Source organism: Trachurus japonicus, unplaced genomic scaffold (assembly GCF_045865225.1).
Source record: "Trachurus japonicus isolate A0001 unplaced genomic scaffold, Traja_1.0 AP030103.1".
NCBI lineage: Eukaryota > Metazoa > Chordata > Actinopteri > Carangiformes > Carangidae > Trachurus > Trachurus japonicus.
This window is the reverse complement of record NW_028220236.1, coordinates 26,651-38,406: the sequence shown is the minus strand read 5'-3', so window position 1 is coordinate 38,406 and position 11,756 is coordinate 26,651. Positions and strand designations below refer to the sequence as shown.

The 11,756-nt window shown below is 48.8% G+C and overlaps 1 protein-coding gene across 1 annotated transcript in view; it reads left to right on the top strand.

The window, feature by feature from the left end:
• The first annotated feature begins 522 nt into the window (after positions 1-522).
• Positions 523-11,756, top strand: part of LOC146960696 (uncharacterized) — a 35,256-nt gene continuing 24,022 nt past the window's right edge. Inside the window, exons 1-5 of the mRNA XM_085772144.1 lie at positions 523-633; positions 2,085-2,426; positions 9,622-9,866; positions 10,324-10,651; positions 11,263-11,373. Of these exons, the coding sequence (XP_085628270.1) occupies positions 597-633; positions 2,085-2,426; positions 9,622-9,866; positions 10,324-10,651; positions 11,263-11,373 (1,063 nt within the window). The 5' untranslated portion in view covers positions 523-596. The remainder of the gene's footprint in view (positions 634-2,084; positions 2,427-9,621; positions 9,867-10,323; positions 10,652-11,262; positions 11,374-11,756) is intronic.

Here is an 11,756-nt window from a genome sequence, read left to right as displayed (position 1 = left end):
TTTGTAAAAAAAAAATTAAAAAAAAGATCAGCGGCCCTCCTCCCTCCTTAAGAAACTCTATGGCTCCACTATCGGAGAATGTCTGCTCCATATATCCCTGTGTGGGTGAAGTGGAGTCTACCTGATGTAACTAACTAATGTTATAGGCTACATGAGATGCTGAGGCAATAAAAACAATCTTATATTAATTATGTTAATTAATATGTTGGTTGATGGTTTCAAATAACTACCTACGCCTGCATCGCCCTGTCCAATCAACAAGTTAAATATTTTTCTATGAACTTAGGAGTTTAAGCCAATATACGTTGTAATACTGTAATGTTGCTGTACATTGTTGTTAAATTAAATAGCCTATATAAATCAACGGCCCCTTTCCTCCAAAAATGTCTACATGATTTTATTTTTTGAAGTTCTTTGCGTGCACTCCCTGTCCCGAGCGGCCTGACACTGGAGGTCTGCAGGATGTGGCCACTGGCCCGTCACTTCCTCTTGAAATCGAAAGTAAAGTTTAACATCGTTACAATCTGGTTCAGTTCGGTTATCGCCGTCATTCACTCCATGAAGACGGAGTAACGGGTCTGTGGTTTTTCTAGGAGATGAAGATGTTTGTGGTGTTTGTGACGCTGCTGTACGGTGAGAAAACTTCATCTAGCTCAATTTAAATAAATCAACGGAGTTGGGTAAAGTTGGAAAGATAGGCGAAACGTTGTTCAAACTCAAAATGATGCCTCTATCACGTCGTAATCGCACAGGGAACTGCCCATTGGTCCGACCTCCCATTGGTTCGACCTCCCGTTACTCCGACAAAATCAACCACAAGTCGGACCAATAGGAGGTCGAACCAATGGGTGGTCCCGTTAGTTCGAACTGTCATCGCTACTTTGTGACAAGCTCTTCCATTGATAGGAGCATGCAGCTTTCTATCTCTCTCTCTCTCTCTCTCTCAGCCGCCTCTGCTGCTGACAGCAGACTGAGAGAGAGAGAGAAAAAAAAGTAAATTTCGCTTTGGTTAGGTTCAGGCAATGAAGAAAGGAGTTGGTTAAGTTTAGTAAAAACAGCAGGTAGAGGCTAGACAGGCTGGAAGCATAATGAGCCTTATATGTTATTAATATGAAGTGCTTGTTTTGCAGTTAATTATGCACATGATCCGTTTGATCCCAGAAAGGAAAAAAGGATCAATGCGCAGCCTCCGTTTCCTTTCTGATTGCGTCCGTCTGTCTGTTCGGAGTGGGAGAGAGAGACAGAGAACCCAATCCACCTGTCTGTAATGTAAGTTTGATTTGATATGAGTGTCAAGGTTTAATTACGGACACTAATGAGCGCGCAGCAGTGCGTAAAAGTCGTGCGTAATGACAGCTCCTCGTTGGTGAAACACAATAAACTGCACCTCTTCTTCCACGTGTGTCTTATTGACAGGTGGAGCCTACATGAATAATGATATAAATGCATAGTGAACGGTAAGAATGGAGAGTTTGACTAATAACTAGTCCAGTTCGAACTAATGAGGACCTCCCATTAGTTCGAACTCTCATTACTCCGATTGTCGGACCAATGGGAGGTCGAACTAATGGGAGGTCGAACTAATGGGAGGTCGAACTAATGGGAGGTCGGACCAGTGCCATGGACCCATAGCACAGACTACTAGATACAAGAATCTAAACCTAGTTTTTAACAAAAACAAGCCGTCCTCTGAGCTGGACGGATAACACTGATCTCTATGCGCAGCCGGACGAGTGCGCAGTCCGCAGGCACTGTCTGCAAATTTCAAGAAAGACGCTGTGAACAAAACTCCACCGTTGTAGCTAGAGTACAGAGACTCTAAAATCACTACACACATCAAGGGTCTCCTCGTGGTCATACTACAACAGCTGAAAATATGAATCTCCATGGTCCAAATGCTAATTTTGACAAAACAGGTGTGTTTGATTTTTTTATTATTATTATTAGGAGCGAATGTTAGAGAAAGATTAGAGAGAAATGAATCTCCATGGTCCAAATGCTATGCAGCTCCAGGTCAAACACTGGATCTTCATCAGAGTCTGATTATCTTCTGGTTTCTGTCTCACCTCTGTCTGTGTCCTCAGTTTCCCAGCATGCCTCAGCTGTGGAGACATATGAGGGGGTGGGGTCTGTCCTGCTGCCCTGTGACTTTCCTCCGTTTGACCTGGACGAGCCTTCAGTGGTGTGGAGCCGCTCCGACCTCCGTCCTTCAACCGTCCACCAGCGTCAGCCGGACGGAGATGAACCCAGAGACCAGAACCAGGACTACAGAGGACGGACGTCCATGAGGACTGACGCTCTGAGGACCGGAGACCTCAGCCTCACTCTGAAGAGACCCACCACCAGAGACAGTGGCAGCTACAGCTGCATCCTCAGAGGGAGGGGGGGAGAGGAGAGGCAGAGTCAAGTTACACTGAAGGTCAAAGGTCAGAGGACATGGACTCATCATGTGTTTTAATGTTTCACATTATTGTTTATAGTGATTAGGGCTGCCACAAACGATTATTTTGATAGTCGACTAGTCACCGACTATTTTTTTCGATTAGTCGACTAATCGGATCATACGTAAATTGAATGTAAAACATACAGATTATCGCACCAGCATGCAGCTGCTCTTATATACCATCATTAGCTTTCAGCTTGAAGTGTTTGGTATATGCTAACTAAAAATAAAGACAATTAAGATGATAGTTCATTAAACATTTAATGAAATATGCAGCTTTAACTGTAGCATAAAGTGCAAACAGCTGAGTAAAATAAGGATAAGGCACTGGCCTAAACAACACCAAAATAAATACTTAAGGTTTTTTAGGTTTTTCTTTCCTTCATTTGTCTCTGGCATTAAACATAGCTACATTTAAATAAAATGAGGTAGACACCTGAAACTAAGGAATTATTCACAATAATAAAGTTTTGGTAGGCTTATCATTCAAATATAACTTGCTCAGTGTAAATAATAGTCGTTCTGTTAAAAAAAATCGAATAGTTTATAAGACAATCGTCTTGTCTGAAAAAAATTAAATGTTCCCTTTTTACTGTCACAGAGGGAGAAACATGGAAAGACTCAACAGAAAGTTCTGTGTGAAACTCTGTCAAATGAAAACAAGTGAAACTGAGGTGCAGCTCAAACTCTGCAAGGTGTGGACTGTGATGAGAAGCTACCGGAAAATATTGACGTAGTTTTACGCCGGGAGAGAAGACTTCCTCGTTAAGATGAGCGCTCATTACGTGACCAGGACGCTGTGACCAGACGCGGTAACGTTCTAGTTCTCCAACACCGATCTCAAAGTCCGCGATTTTATTTTTAAATGACGAACGGCTGTTTTTCAGTCCGTGACTTAAAACGGTGGAGCGGCGGTACCGCTCCTAGTAGCGCTTCTCATTTAAAATGACAGAGAGAGAGAGAGAGAGAGAGAGAGAGAGAGAGAGGGTGAGGAGCGGTGGCGGCGGTGGCGGCGGCGGCGGTGGCGGCGGGGGGGAGGGAGGGGGGTTACACCGGTGCCGCTTGATCAGAGGCGCTACTTGTGAACAGGCAAGGCAGGCAACTGCTTGGGGCCCCGAGCCATTAGGGGGCCCCCGAGGGACGGGGCCCGAGGGCAGTTTTATCGACAGAAATATTTCAAAATGCGCTACCCGCAGTGACCGCACCCCCCTCCCCGTATCGTCGTATAGCGTCGATTTGCAATGACATCGCAGTAGGAAACCCCCCTAACGGGGCCCCATGTCATTCTCCGGACCTGATCCCAGCTAACGTCAACCTGTATGATGCACCTTATCACTGGGAGTTTCTAATGAAGCCGAGGGAAAAAGAAGAGTCCACCTGGGAGCAAGACGTGAAGAAAAGAGAGGCTGAAGTAAAAAAGAATGCAAGACAGTGGTGGTAAGTGGAGCAGAGTGTAACGTGAACAGTAAATAACTGTTGAACAAATGCTAATAGTCTAATGTTAGCTTCAGACCAGTGGTGACCAGTTAGCGAGTGGGACTGCACTGGACTGAGGGACTCGGTGCGTGCGGTTCTGGTGCTCCACTCGGTTACGGTCGTTAAGTGACAAAAAAAAAAAAAGAGCAAGGTTAACTTAACGTTATCTGCTGGCCTCCTTGGCAGCAAGTAACAACACTATTAACTTGCTAGCTAGCAGGGTGACATAGTAAAGCTATGTTACAGTATTGAAGTGAGTAGCCTATTATTATTATAATAATATGAAAGTGTAATATATTGGTGCTATGAAAGCTATGCCCAAGGAAAACATTTAAAAATCACTCTCTTATCTCTCCTCAGGATTATTATTTAGGTTTCTGACAGCAGCAAATCAGAAGGACAAAGTGCCTCCTCCCAGTGCTGACAGTGAAAACTGTAAGTGTATTGCCATAAAGAATCTTTAGAGGGCATGGTATATGTTATCAATTAAAGTAAAACTGTCTTTTGTTTTTTGTCATATCAGTTGAACGTCCACCTCCAGTGAGACAGCAACACCTGCCCATCATGAAGACAACATGTCACCAGCTTACACCATAACTGGACATTTGGAATAAAAAAAGTTTAAATTTCATACATTTTTTGTTGGTGTTCGATTATTTATAAAATTATGGTGATAAACACTGGTTGGAGGGCCCCCTGGGGATTTTTGCTTAGGGCCCCAGCAGACTCTAAAATCGCCTCTGCGCTTGATGAGGGACAAGACAGGTAGAGAGAGAAAAGAGAGAGAACACCTATGTGTACTGAGTGAGTGAGTGCATGTGTGTGTGTGGTGGGCGGCTGCAGCGGTGGGTGCGTGTGTGGAAGGTGCGGCAGCAGTTTTGAGAGAAAAACAAAATTAAAAAACAAACAAACAACGACGCATCGACTATTAAATTAGTTGTCGACGATTTTAATAGTCGACGTAGTCGTGACTAGTCGACTAATCGTGGCAGCCCTAATAGTGATGTTTTAATCTCATGTTGCTGTTTGTGTCGACTACAGAACGTCCTGTAAACTGGGGCTTCATTGTCAGTGGTGTCATTTGTCTCCTGGTCTCACTGGGTGCTGCTGCTGATCTGATTTATAAAGTGTATAAATGGAAGAGGGACAAAGGAGGTAGGGTGTGTTTGTGATGTCAGAGCTGTAGACTGAGGTCAGAGTTCAACTCAACTTTGTTTTATTATTCATTAATATTTGTTTGTGTCGTCTACAGAACGTCCTCCAGTTTGGTTGATGGTTCTAATGGTTGCCGTGGTTCTCCTGTTTGCAGCTGTTGCTGCTGTTTGCTTTGTCTTTCGTTATGAAATGTTTGAGAACTCACCTGGTATGTAGTGTGTGTGTGTGTGTGTGTGTGTGTGTGTGTGTGTGCGTGCGTGCGTGTGTGTGTGCGTGTGTGTGTGTGTGTGTGTGTGTGTGTGTGTGTCTGTGTGTGTGTGTGTGTGTGTGTGAGTCTCTATTTGTTCTGGATCATTCAAGTCACTTAACTGTCGACTGACAACAACATTAACATCTGATCTCATGTTGTTTGTGTCAATTACAGAATCTCTTCCAGTCTGGGTCGTTGTTCTAGTGTTTCTACTGTGTCTCCTGTTTCTCCTGGGTTGTGTTGGTTTCGTTGGTCTCAGAATATATAAAGAAATTAGGAAAAGAGGAGGTTCACTAGCAAGGACCACACCACAACAAAGTGCCATTAGACGATTTAATGGGATGAAATGATGAACATGAATGAATGATATTGTACGAGAGTGGTAAAGGTGCGGGGAGGTTGATGTCGCGTCTCGTCTGGGAAGATAAACCGGAGACCGGCGGAGGGAGACTCAGAGTGGGGGTTCCGTCTCGGCGTTGTTCCGCCCGAGCTGGATTTGTGCCCCCCAGACGATGCCTTGAAGGAGATCTGAAAGGGAATGCGTTGGTTAAGAAGAAAGGGATGGAGGAAGGGAGGGAAGGATGGAGGGATGAGAGTGAGGATGATCCAGGAGGAGGCTGGAGCCGGGAGGCGCCTAGACAGGGGGAAGAAGGGAGGGTGGGTCGAGAAGTCGAGGCAACTGAGGAAGGAAGGGGTTGACCCGGGTATTTGTAGGCTTGACCGGTGATTAGAGGTGTGGTTGAGGCGTGGCCCTGCTCCTGAACTTAAGTTAACTCCGTGAACTTTCATTTCACTAGCAAGGACCACACCACAACAAAGTGCCATTAGACGATTTAATGGGATGAAATGATGAACATGAATGAATGATATTGTACGAGAGTGGTAAAGGTGCGGGGAGGTTGATGTCGCGTCTCGTCTGGGAAGATAAACCGGAGACCGGCGGAGGGAGACTCAGAGTGGGGGTTCCGTCTCGGCGTTGTTCCGCCCGAGCTGGATTTGTGCCCCCAAAAGTTGAATTGAATAAAATCGCATCGCGAGCAGGCTGAACAGGTCGTAGTGGAGGATGTGTGCGCGAAATGCTTTTGACGACCGACGGCCCGGACCTTGGCGGTTGGTCCGAACATGTCTTGTCTGGCTGCTGAGGACGCAGTGCTTATTCTAGGAAGGGCGAGAGAAGTATGTGGGAATTATTTTTTTGAGCTGACGGCGTTGCGGAGGTGCGTTAGCTACGTGCCTAGAACTGGTGCATTTAGGGATGATGAGACGGATCGTAGGAGGATGAGGTTGGGATGAATTTGGAGCACCTCGAAGTTAAGACGTGTATAGCATAGGCGCAGAGTACGGATGCAGAGGGTCGGAAGGGAGTGGCAAGCGTCTTGCTATGTGAGGAGGCTCCCATTGTCACGAGCCTTGATTAACGCGGTAATGTGAGAATGAGTAATGGAAGGACGATGAGTCCGCGGTGGAAGATGGTACATAACATATACAATGTTACGGCTGTGTGTTTTGTAGACTTCATAAACAAAGATTACGGAGCGCGTTTGTGTCGCGGAGCGCAGAGACGAGAGCTGGGACACCGAGGCGGCGACCATGTAACTACGCTGATGTTGCAAGGTTGGTTTTTCAGCTGTGAGACGCCAGGTGAAGGCAGAGAGCCTCTGTTCTCGCTTGTAACGGTCGCAAGTCATGTATTTAACATACTTACTCGGAGCTTTTATTAAGGTAAATGTAGCGTAGCCACCGGAGAAATCCTGCTAAGTTCCTCTTTAGATTTATGGCTGTGGTGTTATCGGAGTAGTATTAAAGACATCTGGGACGCTTCGAACCCCCAAAAGAGAGGCAGCGATGAGGAAGGGACTGCCCCGTACGCGACGAACGAAGGAGAGCGGGAGCCCGAGTCTAGCGAGACAAAGTCAATGAGCCGTACGGAAAACGAACATTTGCCTATGATAGCCATCGAAGCCCTTGGACGGAACTGAGTCCTGGTAAAGGCGTTCGGCACATCGGAAAGTGGAAAACGGAACTAATCTGGCGAGCGACGAGAGAAGAGCGACGGTCCGACAAAGCAGGCCGGAAAAACAGTGCTGCTGAAAGAGAGATTAGTTACATACACACCAATATGCATACGCACCACGGAAACACCTGCGGAAAGAACAAACAGCCGCCAGCGTAATGCCGGAGTTACAGGGGAGGGGCGATGGGATGGCTGGGTGAGCAATGCCGCCGAGACTGAAAAGAATAATAGTTAGTGATGCATAGAGAGAAAACAAACATTTGGGTGATGGGAGGAGGCAGAAGGTGAGATGCCAGAGAGCCCGTGATGGGGCTGCGTGGGGCAGCTGAGCCGGTTGGAAAAGAGGGAGGTGCAGAAGCTGTACCGTCGAGAATGGCTGAAGGCTACGAGGAGAAGGGACAAAGGGATGTGTACGGGAGGTCTGTGAAGTCTACGTACACGGGGATGTGTACGGGAGGTCTGGGAAGTCCGGGAGGTCTGTGAAGTCTGCGGACGCGGCGATGTGTACGGGAGGTCTGAAGTCTGCGGATGCGGCGGTGTGTACGGGAGGTCCGTGAAGTCTGCGGACGCGGCGATGTGTACGGGAGGTCCGTGAAGTCTGCGGACGCGGCGATGTGTACGGGAGTTCCGTGAAGTCTGCGGACGCAGGGATGTGTACGGGAGGTCCGTGAAGTCTGCGGACGCAGGGATGTGTACGGGAGGTCTGCGAAGTCTGGGGACGCAGGGATGAGAGGAAGGCAGACGTTGCCTGGGCTGAGAACATACGATGGATCGACCGCGAGCACACACGCAAGCTTGTACGATGCCCGCGCCGATGCTACAGACCTCCACCTTACCGATGCGCCACATGGGACGAGAAGTGATGGAATTTTTTTTTTTTTTTTTTTTTTTTCCTTTTTTCTTTTAATTTGAAACTTATACCCCAGGTGACCGAATGCGGGGTCCGTTCGTGCTTACGCAGCAACCAGATTCAAAGACAGAGACAGAAGTGGAGCAATAAGTAGACGAACGGCAAAAAACATGTTGCGGTTTTAACGAAAACATTTGAGTCAATACTCACCAGAAATTGCTGATGACCGACCCTAGCTGCTGAGAGGCGAGCCACGGCGCCACGGTTTGACATGCAGCTTGGTGACGCGACAGGAAAGGTTAAACACGAGGAGCCATCGAGGCTGTAATGTAAAGACCTGTGAGCCCCAGAGGTACCCGCTGTGGGTACGAGCCACGTGATACGGAAGTAGAACAAGAAGCGTGTTCGTAACTCCATGAGCTATGGCTTGGAGTCGTACCGACCTACGGTAAAGTTACGTTCAAACAAAGTCGGTCGTTAAGCCTCTTAAATATAACGGAGGCTAGAGAGCAGCGAGCAACACTTTAACAGGAAACAACATTTGGGTGCTGGGGAAGGGATGGGGGTGGAGGGACGAGGGATGAGGGATGAGGGATGGGGGGGGGGGGGGGGGGGTAAGGACAGACCAGGTGGAAATGAAAGAGGTTGCGAGCGAAGAGAGTGATCCTGTGGTTGGACCACTGAGTAGCTGAACTAGCTTGTGAGCCGCCGAGCAGGTAAACGGAAAAGAGGGAGGAGCAGAGGCCGCGGCGCTGGAGGCGGCTGAAGGAAGGGTAGAGGAAAGGATGATGGGATGAAGGGATGCATGTGCACGGGGAAGCATGTGCACGGGAGAAACCTGCAGAGATGGGGGACGAGAAGAAGGCAGAAATCGCCAGACAGAGGCGAGAGAGGATACAACCTGTCCGCCGCCGGGAGCCGATGAAGCGGGCAGCGGAGGCCCCGTGACGACGTCGCCAGAGCGTAGTGAGCGACACGTGAGAAAACAAACGTACGGGTGGTGGGGAAGGGATGGGCGGAGGAAGGAAGGGTAGAGGGGGTGGAGGTTCGTGGAGCCTGCAGGCATGGGGACGAGAAAAGGCAGAAATTACCTGATGGAGGTGAGTAGTCTGGGGCCGTTGACTTGCCGTTTTGGTAGGAAACGGATCCAGGGCGAGAGAGACAGAGCTTTCCGTCAAAATAAAAGCACTAAGCTAATAAAATGCGGTAAAACTCTTTAATTTAAGAAATATAATTTACAAGAAAGTCCCCGAGCCATCTAGTTAACCTTTTGCAGTTATTGTATTACAAGTTAATGTTTATATCATAAGTTCTATGTTGGTGAACACTTTTATTTTGGTGAATTTGGTGATTTCGGTATCCGCTACAGACAGGAACCAGAATGCAGACGAATTCGGAGGTTAACAGACACCAGGCTCTTCGCTTGTCTGAAGAGCCTGGTGACGCGAGGCTAGGAGGTGAGAGAGAGCCGGCACGATACCTGTCAGCCAACGATGAGGGCAGCGGAGGCCCTGCGACGTCACGTACGCCGCCGCCTGAGAGTAGTGAGCAACACACGAGAAAACAAACATACATGGTGGGGAAGGGAGGTGGGGAAGGGATGGGGGGAGGGAGGGTAGAGGGGTTTGTGGAGCCTGCAGGCATGGGGACGAGAAAAGGCAGAAATTACCTGATGGAGGTGAGAGGGAGCCGGCACGATACCTGTCAGCCGACGATGAGGGCAGCAGAGGCCCAGTGATGCGTGGCGTGGCCGCCGCCTGAGCGGAGTGAGAAACACACGAGAAAACAAACATTCAGGTGTCGGGAGGGGGAGGGGGTGAAGGGTAGAGGGGACGGGATGAGATGTGCACGGGAGGTTTGTGGAGCCTGCAGACACGGGGATGAGAAGAAGGCAGAAGATGCCTGATAGAGGTGGGAGAGAGGATGCACAGGGAGATACGACCTGAAGCTGCCGGGGGGAGCCGATGAAGCGGGCAGCGGAGGCCCCGTGAAGTCACGCGTGACGACGCTGGCGGGCTGGCCCGGAGGAGGAAGCCGGAAGCGCGGTTGACTTGGTTGCAGTCGTTGCCGGCATGTTGATAGAGGCGGAGAAAAGATGAAACGACGGACGCGGAGCCGGCCGAATCCGTGAGGAGGGCGCGCCGAGCCGGGAAGAATACCCAGCGTGGCTGCCCGAGGTGAGCCGCCGCGGTGACGAGGAGAGGCGTGTCGGCGTCGGGGCTCCGCACGCTGCGGCCGCGGACGGAGGAGAGGAGACCGGGGATCCACCGACCCGGCGGAACCGGGAACGGGGGACCGTCAGGAGAGCCGAGGCGAGCGGCTCGGCGGGAGGCCCGAGGCTGGGGCCGAATGTGCAGGTCGTGGTCCGCGGCGGTGGCGGCGGTGGCGGCGTGGAGCGACGAGGAAGCGCGGCGTGTCCCCTCGAGAAGTCGAGGCAACTGAGGAAGGAAGGGGTTGACCCGGGTATTTGTAGGCTTGACCGGTGATTAGAGGTGTGGTTGAGGCGTGGCCCTGCTCCTGAACTTAAGTTAACTCCGTGAACTTTCATTTTGTATAAATGGTTGTGAGTCACAGGTCAAAATAGAATTGAACTCTGTTGTGAATTAAACAATAATGTTGTTTTATTGTTTATTATTTCTGTAATTGTGGCTCCGTCTCTTTTTACTTTTTAAACACTAAAAATATGGAGCGCGAGCATGTAGTTGACGTGTCTTAAGCCACAAAAACTCCACAGTTCTTCTTTCTCACGAGTGTTTATTGAAACCTTTCTTCAAGTTACAACAAAAAGATTTTTAAAAAACTGTGCAGCAATCCAAAATTAGGCAATAATCATGAGCACGGTCAAAAACTAGCCTGCTCTCCTCGCCTCCATAGTCATAACTGAACCAAAGTACGCACACATCACGTTATGCATGTCACCAATAAGAAGAGAGCAGTTGTTATTAACTAAGAGGCACTCGTATAAACTCAAATATACAAAATTAGGATAAATCCAACAAATCACCTTATGTGTAATATACAAAATGGCTCTAACAGTTTCAATCTCATGTTGTTGTTGATTGTGTCGACTACAGGACGTCTTCAAGGCCGGGTCAAGGTTCTCCTGGTTCTCCTGGTTCTCCTGTATGCTGCTGCTGCTGCTGTTTACAGTGTCTTTCTTTATAAAGTGATTAAGAACAAAGAAGGTATGTTAGTGTCCGTCCGTCCCTCTCTCCCTTCACTGATGTGGAGGCGACTTCAGTTTTGTGCAGGATCGTTGTTGTGCTTCTCCAGTGTCTGGTCTGGCTCCTGTGGTGGAGACCACAGTGATGGAGCAGTAGTAAAGCTGCAGGTGGAGGACCAGACTCCTGTGTGAACCCACCAGGTGTCAGCAGAGACTCTGCTCATCAGCACACTGACCTTCTTCAGAGAGAGGAAGCTCCTCCTGGTTCATCTTCTCCTCTGGTTTCCACCTCCAGCTGCTCTTTCACTCTGATTGGCTGCAGCTCCTCACTTCCTCCTCCTCAGTTGCTCCGTCCTGGGGCCTCATTTATCATTGTGGATCCACCTTTTTTTTTTACACCATTTT